Raw genomic sequence first — 22,893 nt, forward strand, 5'->3', positions numbered from 1 at the left:
CTCAGACTGTACCTTTATATCCTGGCTCTTTGTTTTAACCTGGAGGTAAGTCTGGCTGGGGGAGCTGAACACATCGTAAACACCTATGTCGGTCCTACTGCTGAGGAACTCTGCCTGTAAGACAATGCAAAACAAAGGTCTTAACAAAACAGCAAAATCTGTGTGATGTTCACATATACAGTACTGTTTACAAGAGCATGGTAGCCTTAATGGCAGTACAGGACCACTTTACTGCTTGCTTTGGGTATCTGTTTGGTTTTTTCCCTTGCTACCTTGGTGCAATTATTAGATCAATTTTTGACAGGTTCCATCACTTTCTTTCCAGCTCTAACATGAATATGAGGTAAGGAAAATAACAGTAGGTGACATATCAGCTGTTGCAGATGGTAGGAACAGCATGTGATTGATCACAGCCAGTTCAGTTTGGTGTGTCACTGCTCCAAAGCAACATATTACAAAGTAATACCTGAACTCTCAGAGTTTTTGTGTCAGACAGGACTGGAAACTCAATATCAATTATTCCATTTTCTGGGACCGTGTAATTCAGGACATGGACTGTCAGATTTCTCTCCTCTGTTGCCTCATTCTCAAGGTGAGAAAGTGAAGAGTGGTGAAAAAGCACGTCTGACTGCTGTGCAGTGATTGTGACAAGATTCTGCCTCTCTTCAGCTGTCAGCTGGTTGCTATCAGAACGTGTCACCTTTAGCTAAAAACAAAAAGAAAGAAAACACCCATCAAACAGGGTAAGACTAAAATGCCCAATGCATAAGATGTAACAATATATTTGCACCCACATCACATCAAAAAACCAAGGGCATCCTCAGATTTCTCACATACCAGTAACTTTATTTTTAATCCCTTGTGAGCACTGCAGGTAGGCAAGTCAGTCAAGAAAAAAGTTATTCGTAACTCCGAGGAGTAAAAAAAGAGCAAAAGCAAAGCAGATGGAACTGAAAGGGGACCTGCCTTGCAGCTCTCCCAATTACTCTTCTTGTTGAAAATGTTTGTCTCTTAGGCAAATTACACATATCCTACCTACAGCTGGAATATTTAATTTTATCACTTGTATCTCACCGCCACAACAAAGGACAAACTAACATTACGTCATGTGCAGGAAAATGTGTCAGATGAGCAGAGATGATGCCAAGTTAGATGTTTTTATGGATTCATCAAATGAGCCGAAGGAAAGACTTAAAACAGGCCCAAAATTGACAATCTGCAACTTCTTCACTCCAGCATCCATCAATCAGAACTACAACTTACATCAACCTTTACTCCCACATTCAAGCAGATTCTCATCCATAGTAAAACCATTCTCCTTCTGCATTACACACTCCAAAAATTCAACTTCTACATTCAAAACCGAACTAATGTTTCCCTTTTCTTTTTCAGCTCAGAGGTTGGTCACTCCATTACCTCTCCTCCTCTGCCATTATTTTCCTATCATCCCTCTGTACAGCATATGCAGATCTTCACTTACTAGTAAGAGTAGCAGTTGTTCCTTCACGCTCCTCTGGGAGCACAACTGATACCTTCTTCTCTGCCAGCTGCAGGCATTGCTAAATGCCTCAGCTAGCCCTCACTCAGCTCATCTTTGGAAGAGGAAGAAGAAGCAGGTGACAGCTGGAGTCAAACTAGGATGCTGGCAAGGAAAATGAAAAGGACGGAAACCAAAGACCCAAATGATCAGGTTAGCTATAGCTTGAGCCAATCTACTCTGAAAGTGCATATTCAGTCTATTTTATTGGTATTTAGGTCTGATTTCTATACAGTAAAGGCTCAAGAATTGTAAAGTTGATTCCCCTTTTCAAGCAAAATGCAGTGATGCAATATGCAACCTCTGCTAAACGTAGAAATACTGAACGCAGACTATGGACAGCATGAAGAACGTGAAATACTTCTGTGAGAGGACTGCAACTGGTATGAGAAAGACAGGACAGAAGGCAGAAAAGACACTCACTTGAGAGCAATATGGTTTGATGAGTTTTACTGAATTTCGTAACAGTTGCTTAATTATATATATATGCATTATATAAAGTATATATTTGTGTGTATTTATGTATACACACACTTCCATTTATAAATATTATTAGGAGGGTTGGGACTCAATAACTCCTCTATCGTTTTAAAGCACAGTCAACTAATGGAAAACAATCAGCTAGAAACTGAAAAGATTTCTCTTCCACAAGAATGCTGACAAACTATACTCAAATATATCCTGCCAACACTACAGCATTCCCTGTCACTTTATCCTCTTCTAGAGCAAATGCCTCTAAGTTTAGTATTTGCCAATATGTATCATGAAAAAGAGGTAATTTGAAAACAAATCTGTAAATTATACTTAAAAATCCAAGGCAAAATCTTAAAATCTTAAAAATCTAAGCAAAAATACAGAAGTCATCACACTTGTTTATGCATAGATCATAATAAAACAAATGAACTTACAGTAGCTATGAAGTTCAGAGAAGGTTTTATAACTCTAGAATAGTCCACAAATTCAATAAAATAGTCACTTTGCTTTGGAAATATGATGGTGCTTGAATTTTGGGAGATTCCTGTTGAAGAATTGTATGTGTTTAGACAACATGCTTTTGGCATACATAATCCTTTAGCAGCAATACTATTTACTGTTCATGATTTTTAAAAAATTCTATCATAGTTTTCACCATTTCCACTTCTATCGCTCTTCAGCCTTCCAGCTAAGAATCGGTACAAAGGTGGTATACGTACTGGTACTGTCTGTCACAACGCTGAATAAGCCATACCACGTGGTGCTCTACTCTACACAGACTAAGTCAGAACGAGACAAGGAAGGAACTTAGGAATCCCAAATCAGCCAACTTCACCTTGACAGGCTTTCTACAGAAAGTCTGTAATGAAACCTAGGTTCTGGGATAGGCAGAAATTTTGTACCAAATTATATTTTTCTAATATGCAAGGTACAGTGGAACATGAACTCACAAAAAGGCTAAGTTTGCAAATCAGCCCATCTAGAAGAGGGTGGACAGTGGACAAAATGGGGCCAGAGAATTCTTTCTACTAAGGTGGTTTACAAACAAACAAGTAAGGTAAGGTTATGATTAAACTTAAGTTTGGAAGACTCAGGCTAATGCTACCAATTTTTTACGCCTGCTTTTCTCATCAAAAGTGATCAGTCATTGATTTTAAGCCCCCACCTAAACATATTTCTTGGGTTATTTAATAAATCATTTAGCATAGAACTGTATTCAACTGAGTTAACAGCTGGTTAAACTATTTAATATCTAGGCAAGGAACAGTTCAGATAATATATTTTTCATATACTATATTTGCATGTAGATACACATGACACTTTTCTAGCACTCCAAGCCCTTCCACATAGTGGTAAGCTCTTCCAGCACCACCTGCTCTTTGGATTTCTCTCAGAAGACATCACACAGACACATACCTGTGAGCGACTCGGTGACCACCGCGATAATTTCTATTGGCTCTGTGTAATCACTGTCACCTTGGTGCCACGACTGACCAGCGTTCAAGTTTTGCAACATAAGCTTGTTACAGGTTACATTCACAGATCCATTTATCTGCAATGTATAAAAAAAAAAAATTGTTGAGCCAATAAAGCCAAGGACACCTTTCCATCTACAACAGCTTATTTCTGGTTAAGTCCTGTAGCTTTCCCCACATAGAAGTTCTGGAGTGTCAACACCAGAAAATTATGAACACTGACCTTTACTTTTTGCTTTCGGTAACCATTTTATTAAATCCCATAGAAGTTCATTATCTTTAGAGTCAACAATGCCTTATGGAGAAAGGGGGTTTTTTTTCTAATATCTAGAATTATCCACTTCTACATGGCCAGAACAGCAGCGCCTATGCTTTACAGAAAAATACAATGAACAGTTCCCTGCCTGAGGAGGGGGGTATAGCCAATCCAACATACCTGAGTTCAGAGCTTCTGTAGACCAAGTGCTGCTGAAGGCACTGAAGTCAGCCAACTGCTGAAGTCAGCCAACAGAAAATGACAGGCACATCATTTAGCAGAAATTGAACCGGGTTTAAACACAGTCCACAGCTCAAAAGTAAAATGCCTGATTTTGCAAAGGGATACCATTAATCTATAATCACTCCTAAGTCTTCAGATCAAAACTGCATGCCTTTTTAAATTTCATGGTCAAGGTTACAACTAGTAGAGTAACTCCAATGTAATTACTAGGCAATTAGTAGGCAAAATGCTTTGGTCTCTACCATGCTAGAGCTCCACCTAGACAATTGCAGTGGTCTTCTCTGGCCTTGTAACACAGGGTTGAGCGTACAGGGGCACACACGGAGCCAGGGAGCATTCCTGGGCACGGGTCCTCCACCACTTATGCTCCTATAACAGCTCCTACAAAGTTTTTCTACCTGGGCCAACTAGCATGCTCCAAAATAACTTCCAGGCACAGTTCAAGGGACCACAGCAGCCGAGTACCATTCCCAACAAGCAGTCTGAATGTAAAAACTTTATTCTGGAAATTGAAAAGAGTTAATACTATCCATGCAAGTCACTCCATAGACCATGCCAGCTGAACTCAGCGCTTGAGAATGGTCCCAGGCATATTTAACCTACAAAAGAAGACACAGGCTTAAAGTCTACAATGCTACAAACTGCTAACAGAAGACTCACCTCCATTGTTGTTGTTATATTTCTCTTGTTTGTCCAGTAAGAGACAGAAAGGCAAGTGACCGTTACAGTTCCCTTTACTGGCTTTCCATATGTGTACCTGAAACACATCAGTCAAAGTCAAACAACGTGCCACCTCCAGGGCTTGGGCTCCTGAAGAGCTCTCAAGGCAAAAGATTCTACTAAAATATTTTTCCTTGGCCTCAAACATGGCTAGAACACATTTGCACTTTGAAACATGGAGTTTTCAATACTGAGACCAGTTTATCGACACTAAAGTCAGAAGCCCAAAACCTGGAGAGGACACACAGTGCTGCTCTTTCCTGCACAAGAGCTCTATAAACCTATTACTATTGTTGTGGGCTGGACAATGTAGGAAAATTAACTATATTAAGCTAAACTGGAAGCCAGTTATTGAATAGAACACCAATGTAGCATCATAACTAATATGAAGTAAAGTTAAAATGGGACGTGGGAAGTGCAAGTGTTTTGCTTCCCAAATGCTAACACAAAATGAAAGATCGCAAGATAGTTGTACTCAAATTATTTAGTAATCACAGTCCAAAGAAATCATGGCATTATTACATGGCAAACATAATTTGCAGCTGTGGCAAATCTGAAAACTGTAACATATTCACTTCTTAGAATGCCATTAGCAACCTGCAGTCCATGAGCAGTAATAAAATAAAAATTTTGTATAAATATTTCAAAGTTATACATAACAGAAACCACGATATTATCAGATTCAGACAGAAGGAGGCGGGGAGGGGAGCAAAATCATTCTAGTCCATCAGTAGTAATACATTCAGATGTGATAACTTTAAGTACTTTACATCATTATGGATTTGACTGGCAGCCATTTAAGAGATATCAAAGCTGAAAAGCAGATGGAAAGAATAATCAAATAGCATAGTTACAGGAAGAACTCTGACAACACTGTCTTGCACCTGAACTCAGTCTTTCCAAGCAGACCTAATTACAGTAATAAGCTGCCATTAACCCTGAAATGATACTGCCATTGGGTAGCATCCCTGTATTTAACTTAATCTAATAATACTCCAGAGATGAGAAAGGGAAAGGGTTTTATGACATCTACAAGCATAAGGGACATATAAACTCTTTGTATACAGAGGCATTATGCCTATAAAAACAGTCATCAGGAATGAAGTCATTCCCTATAAATAATGATGACGTATCAGTAAAACTTTGGCACTGCTGGGATTCAATCTCAGGCGATTCACTGGCATCCAAGTCTCGATTTATTGCAGCAGACAGGTACACTTTCAAATACTTTATATCTAATGAAGGAGCCAAGTACCCTGTGGAAGACCAAAACAATTTTGGAAACCAAATTCACATTGGCATATAATGGATTCCAAAAGCAAAGCAGATTAGGGAAAAAAAATGAGGAAAAGTTTTTTTTAAAAATTGCCCCTTATGAGAAACCTAGATGGTTTATAATATCAGGTTGCATTGGCTCTAGGAAAGGAAGCTTTTTCTCAGAAGTCCAAACATTTAATTTAAATAGCTTGTTAAACAATCATTTCTGCATTTTACTCATAAATGGAGTGCTTCTTTAGAAGCTATGTATTTTATGCATTAAATAACCCACCAAAGACCTTTTATTTCAGGTCATCTTGAAAGGACCTATCAGGTACCTCTATCTGGCTCTCATCTTCCCAAAATAAAATTAATTTCTATTTGAGATTAATGCATCCTAAATTTTTTGTCTAGGTATTTGTTCAGCTGAAAAATGAAATATTATTTATACAATAGTCTACAGTGAAGTCTCTTCTGAAGTTCTCAAGGGTTTTTAATTCTTCACCCTTTTACAGGTATAGGTATTTTGATAGGCAGGAGAAGCATATACCTCAAATCCACAATGTGGATAAATTGGATCAAGAAGGATGTGCACAGAAGTTTGCATAATTTTCCAAGTAGTCTAATAAAATATAGTTACTCTACCTACAGACCTTGACATGGTAAGTTGGAGCCATAAGAACAAAAAAAATGCCTCAAAATATACATTATACGCAAAAGACCCAAGAAATTTTCTGAATAAGGTAGCTAAAAGTGTCTTGGTTATAGTCTAGAAATACATTTACCAGACCAAAAAAACTAACTAGAAGTCTGAAGATCTATCTAGCATTATTACAAAAAAATCCAGTAACTAGAAATGGATGCTAGCCAACTAATTTTGACTAGAATGCACTTATTTAGCATTCTAAATGTAAGTTTTCACTTTGACACTTAGAGACCCACAATAATTTTCTTAAGAGTGAGGGTGACAATGGTATCAATAATTTACTTACTTTGCAGTGACAACACCAGTTACATCTTCCTCTCTCAAAGAGTAGTATAATGGTGTTGTTATCATAACATCAAATTTTGGTAAAACTGAAAAAAAAAAAAAAAAATTACAGAAAGCATTAAATTCACACAAGAAATAACATCTTTTTCTTTTTTTAAGTAATAAGGGTAGAACATGTTAATATGATAGACTACTACAGTTTCCTAAGGAATATAGACTAAGATATATTTTTAACCCAACCATATTAATGCCCCAGACTAAGACTTTTTGTTGAAAGGATAACAACAAGCATCATAAGAGCAGTCTGCACACAAGCTTGGAAGACTGAAACAGAAAACGTTTAGCTTATTTGGTATTTACAAAATCACCAGCAAGCTTAATGATCAGACATTTATACAGATATTTTGGGAAGAACACATTGCCTGCATGATCCTGGAAAAACAGGGACAATAACTGCATCTCATAGACTTAACAGAAGTACTTTAAAGATTGCATGACATCCAGACACTACAGTAGTAGGTCATTAAAACTACCAAAGATAAGCAGGGCAGCTGATAGGACAACGTTCCTTTCAGGACACAGAATCAGTCTCAGAGAAGCAAGAGATTTGGAAATTAGACTTTCCAGGAGTATTCAAAAGGTTCGTGCTAGCCAAGGGAAGCTAGTCTAAACTAATGGAGAATCAACTACCAATTTTGGTCACTACTAAATGCCTTTAAGTAACACTTACCATATTCCATCACTTTAAATCTTTGATAATGAACTTGACCCTAATGAAAAAAAATCATATGAGAAAATACATAAAATTGTGGTTAGATTACCAAGTTTAACATACCCTCTAGGCCAAATCCCACCCATATTCAAGTTAAATTACAATTTCTGACATGATGCGATTTTAAAACATGGCTCAACCATTATCAGCTCCTGTTATGGATCTCCTGTAGGAACCAGTAGTATGTATTTGCACCACAGAAGGACACAGAAGCTCACACGTGGCAGATTGTAAGTATATATAATGAAGAGCTTGGGGAGCTTCAGATCTGCAGACATCTACGTACGCCTGGTTTCTGTATAAAGAAACAAATATCCGAGCTAGCTAGCATAAAACTACCTAGCATAAGTACTCATAGTCATCATGATGAACCATGACTGACCTACCAGCAGTACCTTTACTAGCTCATTTAAAGTTAACTCAAGTATTTCTACACAAAAGAGAAGCTCCTACAGTATCTAGAGGACAAGACCATTTCAAAAGCATATATAATCTTAAGGTTCTTCATTTATTCAAAAGGCAGCTAAAATTTTCTTACAGTCTACAGTGCATACTTACTTCAGCAGAGACACTCTTGGGTTATATCTTCCTGTCTTGTTTACTTGTTAGTTAAAAATCAGTGGAAGAAATAAACAACTATACAATATATTGTTACTTGTGTTCTCTTCTATTTTCCTATTTTTCTAATTTTTTCACTTATTTCCTGATTTTCTCAGGAGGGTATCTGAAAGCATATTCTGGCACATCTTTGAGATGTGGTACATCAGGCCATATGTGGCACATCGTTGGGAAATTAATTTTAAAGGGTTTTTTCACTCTCTGAACATTAAAAATTCAGCAGCTATTTTTATTCTTTGGTACAATGACAGCGGGCCAAAAAGTCATGGTAGTCAGCCACATAAATTTTGCTTTTTGTTGTCTTACTCGATTGTTCTTCCTTGCTAAAGGACAAGTAATTCAAGTTGCACCAGGGAACATTTAAATTGAATATTAGGAAAAAATTTCTTCACCGAAAGGGTTGTCAAGCATTGGAACAGGCTGCCCAGGGAAGTGGTGGAGTCACCATCCCTGGAGGTATTTAAAAGACGTGTACATGTGATGTTTAGGGCCATGGTTTAGTGGTGGACTTGGCAGTGCTAAATTAACAGTTGGACTCAATGATCTTAAAGGTCTTTTCCAACCTAAATGATTCTATGATTTTATGATCCTGACCAAGCATGTACATCATTTGTCTGCAGACATATAACCCTCCTTCAATGATTTTTTTACAGCACCATACCAAAAGCTGCCATCAGCAGGGAAATGGCATGACATGATTTACCAGCAGCACCTAGAACTGGAGCTCTGAATCTCAGCTGATCTGCTTGATGCAGTGATTACACTGGAGCAACGATTTTCCAAGAGGAAAATCTGAGCTCAGCTGGGCTGGAAGAACGGGCTGAGAAACCGAAGAAGTCTCCACTTCCCAAAGGACAGAAAGGGAGAGGCTCCTTTTGAAAGCCTATTTTGCCTCTTCGCGTAAGAGTCTTCTGGAAAAGAGGGGAAAGATCAAGAGAGACAACAGTCTGTCACTAGGAGGTGGCTATTTTGAAAGGTTAATATCATCAGCTGCTGCTTAATTGCATGATGAGGTTATGTTGATGTGGAGCTCAGAAATCTGATTACTTTGATTATTTCTGAGAACAGTGACACCACTACAAGTTACCATACGTGCTGGAGTATCTCAGTGAACACGGTTTGAAATGTGGGGCAAAGGAGACAGGATATGGATAAACAATTGTCAGGTAGCATCAAGATATGTCAGATGGGAATGAGTGTCTGTGGCAAGAGAGGATAAACTTAGAACTCCTGTGGGAAATACCCCAGGACCAGGATCTAAGCTGGAAACAATTATAACTGATCTCTCTTACCTGATCAATGGCTTTGCAAAGTAAGCATCTCAGACCACACTAAGACCTCTGTACCTCTATATTTACACTTTTCCTAGCAAAAGACTTCTATCAAAATAAAAATCAGATCGCTACTGATTTCATTATTAAGTCACAGATCACCAAAATAACTGTCGTATTTATATTCCTAGGCTTGAAAAGATATATGCTGAATCTGCTATTTTCACAACATTTGTGCAAAATCACAATCCCTACAACACAAAATGCTACAGCACTGATATGCAGTCCACAATCTGATTACTATCAGGTAATCTTAGGAAAATGACCTGTAGTGAATTTATCTCATGTCTGCTTCTCTGTACATCTTTTATTTCCAATGTTAAGAATATATGTCATCCTTGCCGTTAAGCAAACCATGAACAGAAGGTTACCCCAGCTGGCAGGATGAAAAAGCATCTCCCTTGAAAATGAGATTTTGTTTCACATTACCTTAAAAGTCAAAAAAAAAAAAAATTAAAAACTAAGAGAACTTTAAGCAGTAGAAAACAAGAGATTAAAGTGAGACTAGCGCTCTTGGCTGCACCTTCTCTAAAATGACAACCTTTATGACAGAAAGCAAGCTGTGCTTCACAGTGCAGGGAAAGGAAAATACCCTACTAGGTCATCTTGATGATTTGAACACCAAACCACATCTCCCACTAACACAGACTTTTCAGCCAAACTGGTTTGGAATAGGACAAGTAACAGCACTTCAACCACTCCGTATCAGTTTAGTTCCTCAGGGCAGGGCTGTCTCTCTGGCAAATATTGTTCAAATATTTTGGAGTGGAAGTTGTTAAACCAGTTTCCAGGAGTGGTGGCTTTTGAGACAAGCAGTTAGTTATACATACAACCCAAGAGAGATTTTTTTTTACAGTAGGAAAACACCACCACACTTATTCCACTTGTTTCCAGAGCTGCTTTATTCTAGTACAGTTTTTGTCTTCCATGCCTTCTCCTGCTTCTCAAACACACTCACCCTTCCAGGCTATTAGCATTTTGCTCTAAATCAGCGTTTCTTAAACTGCAAAACATCTATTACGTTCTGTGCACATTGCCCAGAGTATTAAGAAAACAGTGCCAACCATATAAGTATTCTGAGATCCTGAGGATGATGGAGCCTTTCTGCAGTTGAGCCTTAGATGCTGTGGATCTTTCCATCTAACAATTGCTAACAGCTAGGGTCCAGATTTTGCTCTGTTGTGATGAACCAGTCCTATTTGAAGTCATTTGGGTCTAATCCAACCAGTGAGATCACAGGAATTGTTCTCCCCAAATTTTTTCTTCTTCTTTGGCAATTGAAAGTCCCTAAAATGAATCTGGTCTAGGTCCATTTTCTTACTTGTTTCTGACATTTACATGCGTCACAAGTTATAGCATCGGGGAAAGACTCTGGGTGTGGTCTCAGGGCTTTGCCCTGAAAAAGCGCAGTGCTGGCACCGGCTGTATTCCTGTGGCTGCATTGCCATCACACAGCCCCTGTCAGAAACATTCCTCTGCCTCTGCTTTGCAGCTAAATAAAATAGATTTTTATCCAGACAGAATTAACAGAAGCATTTCATGATCACTTTTGTGCTTTATTTTCACATGCAGGCAATAAACCCGGAAATAAAATACTGTATGAATTCCCAAACTTCTGTTCGAATCCAGCAGCAGGGTCTCCAGAAACTAAGCAGAGTCCCACCGATGTCAGATCCTGATTAAATATCAGTGCTCACTTGCAAACTACTGAATACACAGCCAGTTCCAAAGGTTTTATGTACAGTCTGATTTTGAAGGAAGGTGACACTTTTTTTAAGTAATGGTATATATAACCTTAAACTCAATGGATCAAATGTGAAATCTGTAGCTGACCTAGCAGTAAAACATCACTGTGGATACACTGTAACATACATAAAACCTGAAAAGTTAAAAAATTCAAAGTGTAAAGTATATAATAAAACCCACCTGATTTTGAAAGTTGCTTTCTACCTGAAGCTTTTAAAAAAATATAATACTCTTCAAAAATATTTTAGAAAGCCCTTGTTGCACGTGAAACATTACTACTCTTCAATATTTGATCATAAATTTCCAAATAACAACTTCCATAAATTAGATTACAAAATGCCTTGTAACTAGGAACAAATTCTGGTTGGAGATACCTACTACTAAAACTCAGCAACTAAAAGCCTTTCAGCAACAGGCTCCACAACAGGAAATATAAGATATCCAACTAAAGTACAAGGTGAAGACTTGGGAACCAGACTGTAATTACTCTGTCTTGTGTTTTCTCAGAACAGCTGTGCTAAGACCTGAACTCTTATTAAAAAGTACTACAGGACATTTAACAGCAGCAAGCAGCCAGAACCTGATTTGAAACAGCATTCAGAAGCAGTACTTCCAGGAATCCAACTTGGTACACTTGGGAACTGATCTGTAACCACTAGAAGGAAAATGTTATTTAGTGACTTAACAACACTCTTTAAAGACAAGAAGGAAACCTGAGATAAATGCTGGACCGCTGACTATTTAACTAGAAAGCTCAGGTCATGGCATCAGGATAGCTAAGTCATGCGGAGATCAGCCTGGGTTTGCCATCTGAAGATGTTCCTAAAGCCCTGAGTAGATCCATAAGCTGTGCTGGATGCCATGCGGACCCAGGGCTAGCAGTACTAGTTAAGGATAGGCAGGTAGATCTATTAAAAATGCCAGACATATACTAATTATTCCTTAGCACTAAATCTAAATTCTCAGTGACCTGTTTTCAGGAAGGGATTGGTGAATCTATGCAACTTTCTATATGACACAGAAAAGAACTGTACCTTCCTTGGACAGCAGAATGGCTGCAGAACAGCAAGGAATATCCAGGCAATAGCTAGGAATATCCACTCAGAGTGATCCGGGTCACTCACTAGCTTTCACTAAACACCAATTAAATCTCTACCACATCACCTGCATAGAGACATCCACATATCTTAAATCTCAAACTGAATCCCATCCCATATGACCTTGTATTTCAGCGCATAAGCTCACTTGTAACCAAGAGAATCAAAAAGAGCTTCCCAACAGAAAAGCTCTTTTCCTTTATTCTGCAAGGTTTCTTGCAGATTTCATTAATCCAGTGGTATGACGTGTTATCAGAAAAATAACAGTCTGTGAAACAACCCATGAGACAGACCTAGTGCAATAGTGTGAATATTGCAACAGTTATTTAATATAATCTGCATATGATAGCCTTATCCAATGTAAGATGCTGCATAGGCACGTGCTACAGAAATAATGCATATTGCTTTGTCATTACATTCTTTTAACACAGAACTTGAAAACTAAAGCAGAGCAGGTGTGAACGACAGAGGAAAAGGAGTCTGAAAGTAAACAACCTAAGTTTCTATGTGTGGGGCTCGGGGTTGCTGTTTTACTTCCACAGGATAAGCATTGTAAGAATAGCCAATTTTTTTCTGGACCCCAAAACCCTACAACTTGTTTTTTATGTAATATACTGTTCTTTTTCTCCTCTATTTCAATTTTCAATTCAAAGAGTTTAATGTCAGAAGGAACCATTTAGCCTGACCTCATTTTATCCCAGGCTTGGTTACCCTAGTATTCAGCTACTCCAGCACTCTGTATTATTATAATGCATCTTCCAAAAGGCAACCATTACTGATGCTAAATCATCAAGTAATAGAGAAGCCCTCGCTCCCATTTTTTGTTTGTTCCAATGATTAAGAGCTTCATTGATGAAAGACATATATGCCAAAGAGAATTTGTCTGGCTTCATTTTCTATTAGTTGGTTCATACTGTGCCTTTCTCCACTAGATTAAAAAGCCTTGTAAAACCTGTAACACCACTCACAGACTGTAATCAATAAATGCATTGATTCATTTGTTACCTTGATATACAGTCAACAGATGGGACTTCTGCAGTCTCCCACCGTGGAGCTTCCTTCCCTGGCTCCCCCTGCAAACTCTGTCATCAGTTTATATTAGAAACACCCTGGGTGAGTGTCGATTGCCCCAAAATCAATCCATCCTTCTTTGACAGACTTTACATACATTGCTGGTTTTCATTAGGATTTCGTACAATGAAAAGCCTTTACAAAAATCTGTTACATCAGTAAATCTACCTTAGTAACCAAATCCATAATAGCCTTAAAGAATTTCATTTTTTGACGGTGGAATCCCAAATTACCTTTGTCATTGTTTTTTTCACGCCAGATGACAGGTCCATAGTTTCCCATGTTACCTCACTTTAACTCTTTTCTGTTAAGGACATTGATCTTCTGATGGTCTTTTCAAATCTCCCTACACTGAGATTCACTTAACCACTCAGAACCATCATCCCTATTAAATGTTTCCATCTCTGCCACATAATTACTGTTTGCTCATGTTACTGGGCTCTGCCACCCCTGGAATTTCTTTTGTTTCTAGCGAACTTCAAAAACTCTTTCATACTTTCATTAACCATCAAGTTTTTCTTGGTATCTTTAAATTTCCTACAAATATGCAAGAGTTCAGACTTTCACTTATATTGATACCTATTTCCTAGTTCTTCTTGTTTCCACTTATTAAATGCAGTGTTTCTCAAATATTAACCATTTCCTCTGTCAATGAAAAAAAGAATCCCACTTCTGTTCTGCCCAAGTTTATCTTTTCCCAAAAGAGCACTTTGATAAATGTACCAAAAGCATTTTGCAGTACTTTCCACCTTGAATTGTCTCCTGTAACAATGGTGAACAGAGAAAGATATCCTAGAGTGATGAGCATTATTCCTGCCCCTGGGTATTCTTCATGCTGCTGAAGCATTTAGAGCTCTGTTAAGAACCCCAAACACTCTGTGCTAACCCCCTAAGTTCTAAAAATTTAATAGTATGAAAAATGAGATGAAAACATAATAAAGACAACCTAGGAAAGGTTGTACCCCAGTAGATCTAACATGAAGACCAATGTCCAGTCTTTGGCAGCAGCCAAGATTCAACACTTAAGAGAACTGCATCAACCAGGGTAGCCAGCAGTGACACTGTGTCAGCTCAAGCCTCAGCACCTCCTAGTTAACAGTTCTTAATGGAGCATACTTCTGTGAATTTGTCCAGACATATTTTGATCCCACCTGAGTTTTCAGTATTCACAACACCACTGGTGCTGTACTCTATACTTCAGTTATGCTGTTCTAATTATTTTGAAATTGCTCTTTACCTCCTTCACCTGGTGCCCTCTAGCTATGTATTGGAAGAGACAGTGAACAAAATGTTCCCTATTTACTTTCTCCTTGTTACTCATGACTTGAGAGACATTCCCACCCTGCCATATTTTTTCCAGGCTCACTAACCTTCTGTAGTAGTACTGAATGGCTACAATTTAGAATACCAGCAACTACAGTCTAAGAAGATTTCACTTCACTTGTCTGTTTTCTCCCAGCTGTTTCACTCACCCGGATGAATCTATAAGGCATTTTTCTTTCAATTTTACAATTTGCTTTTTTTCCTCTTCGTTTTGGTTTTGTTTCAGGAGGGAGTGGCTCTCATATTCAGATCCTGAAAACAGCTGCTGCAGTTCTTTCAGCAGTGCCTTCCTGACTTCAGGATTACTCGAGACTTCACAGAAAGCCCAAGCAAAAATTCACACACTTTTTTGCCTGGCAAGCGAGCCGTGGAGGAGCCCACCACTGTCACGAGCCTTTCTTCCCATGTCTGAGCGACACTCCCCCACCTCCTGAAAAGTACCTATGCAGCTGTGAGTGGGGCTGTGCTGTCAACCAGATCAGTGAACTGGTCTGAGTTAGGCAAACAAAAACACAGACATGCTTTTCAATCTGGGTCACTTACTTCCCTGGCATGCTTTAGATCTCAGCCTTACTACAGCTGCCTCAGTGTGACTGGAAGCTCTTGAACAGCAGCGCAGGGATGGGAAGGAGCAGCCAAGCACAGGAACAAGGGCAGGAACAACTTAAAACATGTTTCCCATCAAAGACAATAGTAACGACTCCACACCTACATGAGAACGTGTTCGAAAAATCCAATCCTGAAACTCGCTTGAGCACCACCCTCACCTACCTCAGCCTGTAGAATCTATCAAACATACAACTGGTACTGGTAAATACTACTCTCAAGTAATACAAGATCACATGAGTTTTTCTGCTTTCTACCCCATCATCTCCCTCATCAGCAAACATTAAGCAGTCCTGTTTGTACTTGCTAAATATCTCTGAACAGCCACTGCAAGCCAAGTCGGAAATGCAGTTCCCAAATTACAGGCACTTAAAGCAGGCTGAATAAATCTGACACACAGTTTGGAACAGCTAAACCTCCAGCTTTTTTTGCAACATATTCCACAGTGTATGAGGAGTGTACAGCTTAAATGATTGGACTGATAGAACTATTACCAACAGCAACGTGCAAACTAGATCATACCAGTTTTGTTATGCCATAGTTCTACTTTACTATTCATCCTTTCTATTTCGCATAGTTATTTTTTCCTCAGTAACGCCTCAGTCATTGTGAATTGCTGAAACACCCCTAAAACTAGGCAGAGATTTGTAAATAGTCTTTGATTCCACACCCCTTGAGACAGTGACTGGCTGTACAGCAGGGCAGAATGAATTTCTGTATATTAGCTTACAAAATAAACGTAAGGGCGTTTGACTTAAAAAAAAAATTAGTACTCCATTAACATCTTTCTTTTATATTAATATTAAAAATCCTCACTTTTTAAATAACATTTGTATTTTAGAATCAAAACACAGACCTTAGGATAAAATATGTATGCTGCTTTTTTATATCTTTCCTTATAAAACCATATACTACTGAAAATCTTGTGAGGCTTCCATAATATCTTGGGTTTGCCACGAGGGAAGGATTTCCTCATCTCATGGTTCATGCTTATTTCTGCTTTTGCTTCACCAAAGTAAACACAATTTTAGTCACATCTAGAGAAATGAATGTCTCTGTGATTTGGCAATGTTAATACTCACATTCACTTCCACTTCTATGGACCAGTCTCCTAGTGGAGGGTTCACTGATAACTGAAATTTTTTGGAAACTACACCCAAATCACCCTCCTCCATCAACCACTGCTGAATCAATTTCTTCCGAGGGTCCTAGGAGAAATGTTAAACACATGTTAAATGCAAGTGGTCTTGCTAACAAGATTTAGGTAGCAATATGTATGATCTTTATTTGTCACACAAAGTTGAAATGTGTGACAAATTCCAATGTATAACTAGGTTCCTGTGGATACTTACTCGGATATATATATTCAGAGACGCTTTGTAAGGTTTGAGATCAGGATAGACAGTGACAATCCGAAACATCACGTCTTGTCCCGGTTTATACATAGATTTATCAGTCTGGATGAATACGGAGATGCTCTTTGACATGTACATCAAACTGGTACGGTTAGAGAAGATGCGCCGGCCATCAGCATGGCCTTCCACCAGTAATTCATAATTCCCAGAAGCACTGTTCAAAGGCAGCTAAAAACAAAATAGTGAGACTCTGTTAATTATCCAAAATATTCTTGAAGATACTATTATTCCAAAAACATTTGACATAAAGATCTGACATATTCCTGAACTTGTCAACTTATGTAAATTCTCAAAAAGAGAAAGAGGATTTCAGGGCTTTAAAGTGTCATTTCAACAATTACCTGAAAATGTGTTAGCAGAAGCATCTTTTCAATGTATTTGCATCTAATTTTCAGTAGTAATCAGGTTTTCAACATGTAAGTATCTATGTATTCATACACCTTGCATAGACACACACACATTGTGCTCCCTCTTTTCTTTTCACAGTTACTTAGAAATTTCTTGGGTTTGATTTGGGGGGGCTAATTTTTTTCTGACTTCATCACTTTTTGGTAATGAATTTTCCGAAAATAAAAGAGCTGAAGAAGCTATATGTGGGCAAGATGAGCAGGACAGTAAGAAAACCTTGCACTTCTTTTTACAAGCTTTAGCTTCATGTCCTATGGGAACATAGAAAAGTCAAATTCAGAATGAAGATCTCATGAGGTGAGGTACTGTTCTTCAATAGAAACCTCACCGATTTTGTCTCATTTCAGTTTAATGATTCACATGTTGCGACTCATCTAGAAAGTAAAATAATTATTCTTCCCAAAATATTAAGGAATAAAGGAAGAGACATTTTATATGGTTAACTTATTTAGGACAGACACTGAAGGCTCCTTCAGTGCTGGCAGTAAACACAGACAGATATCACTGGCAAGGAAATTTAGACCACGTAAGATCAGAATAACCATGCACACATCTCTCTCTCTGTCTCTCCAGTGGACAGAGGAAATCTAGAGCTCATAATTCAGCTGCATCAGTTCATTTCACAAAGTTAGGTGGGAGGAATCCCAGCCACAGGGGTCGAAAGGCTCGAAGCAGAGCTGCTGCAGCACATGGGAATTTCACCTGGAGCAGAGCCTACACAGGCAACGAATGACCCCAGGGACATCCCAGCCCAGATGCCAGCTTCTGTACTGCTGTCTGCTTAGGAGCGTCTCTTTGAAGAAGGAAAAGGGGTTTAACACAGCACACAGCTCGTTCCAACAAGTAGCCCTGCTAAAAAGCTTAAGAGTCACATGCTTCTGTTTGCAGTTACAACAGTAAATCTGGAGTAAAATCTCTGAAGTCAAGACAACTAAAACAGAGAGGCTTGCATTTTTCAGCATAACATATGGAAGTGAAGCACTCCTCTTGCACTGGTAATGAAAATTACAGCTGTTAACTCTCCAGGCACAGCACTTCAAAAGCATCCTACCAAGCTCTATAAAGAAAGGCTGTTGTGCTGTCAAAACTCATTTTAAGAACACACAGTGAGGTAACAGAAATTCCCAAAGAGGGAAAAATGTCATAGGGTGACAAACGAGGTAGATGCGAATGTCTGTATCAAATACGTCTCCTTTACTGTGTGTTTACCTATAAAGAGGAATCAACTACAATTTCATCCCTCTCTGTTGACCTTCTGTTTTTAAAAACAAGCCAAGTGAAAAAAAAAAATCAGGAAGGGGAAAAATAAACAGGCTCTCTTTTTCACTCTGAGCAGGTGTATGATGACACAGGAAGAAAGAGATTTCCCCTTTAAAATCTGGACTTATATAACTAAATTTTAGGTGCAAAGCTCCACACTGAAATAGATTCTGCATTTTCTTCAACTGCAGGTTTTTGTAAACACATTGCCAAGAACATATGATTCACATATTTCAACACTCTCCAACTTCCATGCCAAGAATTCTGGAACACATTAAATAGGACAGCCTTAGTTACTGCATCTGTCAAATATTACCTCAAAATTAATTCATTTATTAATATTACCATTTATTAAAGAAGGTGTATTCCCTAAAAAGCAGTCAGGATTCCCTACAAGAAGTCCAGGAAACATTATAAACTTTCAAAATCAAAACGGGGGGAAAATAAGCTTTTTTTGTCTCATCATAGCAGTGATTTGTGCTCTTACAGCATTATTTTAACATACTTGCAAGGATTGCCTTTGATTTCTTCTTCTATAAATGCCATTTAGAGACCTCATATATTTTTCTGTATCATTTTCCTATCATGAATAAAGATAGATAGCATGAGCTCCTCCCCTGACTTTTATACTTTTTGTATTTCAAAAGATCTTTCCTTCCTGCAATTTGGTGACAAAACTGCCTGTTGTACTTTTCTTGATGTAAAAGCCAGAGGCAATGAAGTTTGCATTGCCACGGCAGTGTATTAGGACAGATGAGGTGCAAAGTAACCCACCTTCTGTTCACACATCTATGCTAACAGAAACTGCACTAATACAACACTTCCAGAAGGTCACTGCTACAACAATGGTAACTATTCACCTCAGCCCCACCAACTCCTTCTCTAAAGGGTTGTTTCTCAACCCAGATATGAGCAAGGCAGCTTTTAACAGTAGGTAGTAGGAACTTGCTATGAAAATATTTTATCTTAGTCAACACATCCCCAAGTGAATCGTATTAGTATCCCCATTTCGGCACTCCTAATGTAAAAGAAAAAAAGGCCATCTCACGTACTTCTCCTGACCACACCAGCCACCGTCACGAGCACCTCAGACAAGGAAGCTACTGTTTCCTCTGGAAAAGATGACGGCTGAAACCAGAAACTCATTACCCACCTTCTGCTACCAGCCAACTACACTTTGGGCAGAACATAAGTCTACCATGGCTACACAAATGAAAAAAACATCTTACTGTTAAAAAATGAGTCAGTTTTCATCACTTCAGATAGTGGCCAGAGAGGGAGGAATTCACCTCGCCTAATTTTAAGACCTGGCCAGATTATATCAAGGAATTTGTTAATTTAATCTTTTTCTTTTTAAACTGAATTTTCTATGTTTGCTAATTTGCAGTTTGTACACATGCATTTTAACCTAGTAGGCTTCATAATGTTGAGCTGCTCATTGTCATTGATTATCCATCTATCAAACGTTTCCAGATTATTTCATCAGATATACAGCTTATTTCAGATCAGAATTTAAACCCACTGGATTTAGGGATACTCATAGATGTTGAAAAAAATAAAGACTTTGGTAAAACTTTTTCCTGACACAAATACGTAATTCTTTAGACCAGATTTTCAAGATAAACATCCAGGATTATAAATTCACGATTCATACTCAACACACAATTTGATATTATACATTTTTGTTGACTAGTTAGCTTATTATGTACTTTCACTGAACGTGCATTTCCAAATCCTTAAGAAGACTGTGTATAAATACATTTTTATTTTAATACTTCTCAATTATTGCTTTGCACAATTCTTTTGGCTCTAATTAGCCCTCATGGTGTGTCTGAAATAGAGATGTAGGTATCAGCCATTCAAAAAAAACCACAGAGCAAAGTTCTGTGTTCAAGTTTTATGATAGCTTGTGCTGATGCTAGAAATCAGCTCCCAAATCCTGTAATTACTTGTAACAAGTACAAAGCACTTGACCTGAAAACTCCTTGGCTTATTGGTCAGTAAATACACTCATCTGAGAATGTGAAAATAGCTAGGATCACATACAAAATCCATCATCTCATCAACACCAACTGGTGAAAAGTTACAGTCAGTCAACATTTTCTGAGGAAGGAGGAAAGAAATACTTACTACTGGAAGAACAAGAGTCCCAAAGGAATCTGAATAAAAAAGAAGAAATACCACACTGTCAGAAACCTTATAAAAAACTTACCCAAACATCAACATTATCAGGTTAATTAGAAGAGCAGTGCTCCTCCCCCATTCCCACACTGTCCATAATACCCATCGGACAACCGAATTCCTTTGATGCGGCTACTCTGGAGCTCAGGGCACATGGACCATCCAGCCAACACACATGCAATGGCTGCAACCAGCTGGCCAGCATGCACATGCATATCTGCCAGGTGATTGCTGCCAAACACCGTCTGGACATGAAACTAAAAAATACAGAGCCTGGACCAACTGCTGCATTAGTCACTATTGACATATTGTGTTTATACTTCATTCAACATCTCACTCCCCACATTTATTCCTCCCAAGTCCTGTCAAGACCACTGTCAGCCACCATTAGGTTATGGGAGAAGCTGCTCATCTCCACAGACGCATGAAGGAGCACGAAGGAAGGATGGCAGGTGGGGGAACCCCCGTAACACCCAGCCCCATGCCAGGAGAGCACATAGCCCATCACTCACCCATCACCACAAGCCCAGAGGCACACCAGCAGGGGGGAACCCCAATACCCCAGTCAGAGACACTAACACCCCACCATCAGGCTACCAGATTCAGCAACTGCCTAAAAATCACTACCATCCCAAATCTGCTAAAAGAACCAGCCAGAGCAGAACAGCCCAGAAACACTGAAATGCAGTGTTCCAATTAAATAATGGTGTGAGGGTACCAACAGTGTCCCAGGTGGGAGCTACCTGAACAAGGAGGGTATGGTTTGGCACTGCTGTCCCTGAGAACAAGTACCCTCTCAGGTACCAGTGCCCCAAGACCAAAGCATCCTTCTGCTTCTGCAAAGAAGTTGATTCTGCAACTCCTTCACATGTAAGAGAAACCCAGGATATTTTGCATTAATCTCCTCTGCAGTTTAGCAGGCGACTACTTTTCATAGTCATTTTTATCAAGATTAACAACTTTCTAGAAGGAATAAAAAAGGAAAAGACTTTAAACTACACGTTATTAGAGAAAGGCAAAATGGCAAAAAACTGGCCATTCCCTCTAGCGGTAACCTCCTACCTGGTGGTTTCACTGCTATGAAACAAAGCCAGCAGTGTGGCAGTACGTCTGTGCCGAGCCATTGCCTCTACAACAACCTAAAGCTGCTTCTTCACTGGGCACCAGCTCTCAGCCTCCTCTGCACCAGATACATCCACTACACCCCTTCCTCCCTTACATGGTTGACAGAAGATGTGCGATACCTTTTGCAGGGCTTCAAAAGTATGAACTCCACTCTACAGCAACATTACTTCTCTGTTTGGTGGGGTCTGATGTCCATGTTCTCCACTTGAATATTTTCCTTTACATTCACACAGACTGAAACACCTTTACAATCTATCCAGTTCTCTACTCCACCCGAGTTATTATTTTCCATTGATTCTGCAGCTCAGATAAAAGCTAAAATTTTCAAAACCATGCACAGGATTTACCACCCTTAAGCAAAGGAGCACCCAGAATTAACCATCCTCACTGCATTACATCACCATGGTAATAAGTAACTAACATACTAATGTATGTGGGTTAATATAACTTATTGTAACTATTTTAGATAATGTGGCCTCATATATTTTTAGAATCAAAATATATGTGCTGTTAAGCTCCTGGATATCATTACATCATGGAGCCATTAGTGCCACAGCTTTTATTTTAATTATGTAATGTATTTTACAATAGAATAGAGTAGAATAGAATAGAATAGAATAGCATAGCATATTTCAGCTGGAAGGGACCTCCAATGATCATCTAGTCCAACTGCCTGACCACTTCAGGGCTGACCAAAATTTAAACCATGTTATTAAGGGCATTGTCCAAACGCCTCTTAAACACTGACAGGCATATCACAGGATCCCAGGGAGAAGAGCTCAGCACCTCCGTCTCCACGTCCCCTCCTCAGGAAGCTGTACAGAGCAATGAGGTCACCCCTCAGCCTCCTTTTCTCCAAACTAGACAAGCCCAAAGTCCTCAGCCGCTCCTCATAGGACATGCCTTCCAGCCCTGTCACCAGCTTCATTGCCTTCCTCTGGACGCGTTCGAGTACCTGAATATTGTTCTTAAACTGTGGGGCCCACA

The 22,893-nt window shown here is 38.9% G+C and overlaps 1 protein-coding gene across 1 annotated transcript in view; it reads right to left on the minus strand.

Annotated features, from left to right (window-relative positions):
- CD109 (CD109 molecule) overlaps positions 1-22,893 on the minus strand; it is a 77,939-nt gene that overhangs the window by 39,856 nt on the left and 15,190 nt on the right. The window contains exons 3-12 of the mRNA XM_010565775.1: positions 20,731-20,759; positions 16,870-17,100; positions 16,600-16,725; positions 7,684-7,723; positions 6,955-7,039; positions 4,646-4,742; positions 3,428-3,563; positions 2,446-2,555; positions 467-706; positions 13-114 (exon numbers count right to left, since the gene is read on the minus strand). Of these exons, the coding sequence (XP_010564077.1) occupies positions 13-114; positions 467-706; positions 2,446-2,555; positions 3,428-3,563; positions 4,646-4,742; positions 6,955-7,039; positions 7,684-7,723; positions 16,600-16,725; positions 16,870-17,100; positions 20,731-20,759 (1,196 nt within the window). The remainder of the gene's footprint in view (positions 1-12; positions 115-466; positions 707-2,445; positions 2,556-3,427; positions 3,564-4,645; positions 4,743-6,954; positions 7,040-7,683; positions 7,724-16,599; positions 16,726-16,869; positions 17,101-20,730; positions 20,760-22,893) is intronic.

The sequence above is a fragment of the Haliaeetus leucocephalus genome, unplaced genomic scaffold (genome assembly GCF_000737465.1).
Source record: "Haliaeetus leucocephalus isolate CR32 unplaced genomic scaffold, Haliaeetus_leucocephalus-4.0 Scaffold195, whole genome shotgun sequence".
Classification (NCBI taxonomy): Eukaryota; Metazoa; Chordata; class Aves; order Accipitriformes; family Accipitridae; genus Haliaeetus; species Haliaeetus leucocephalus.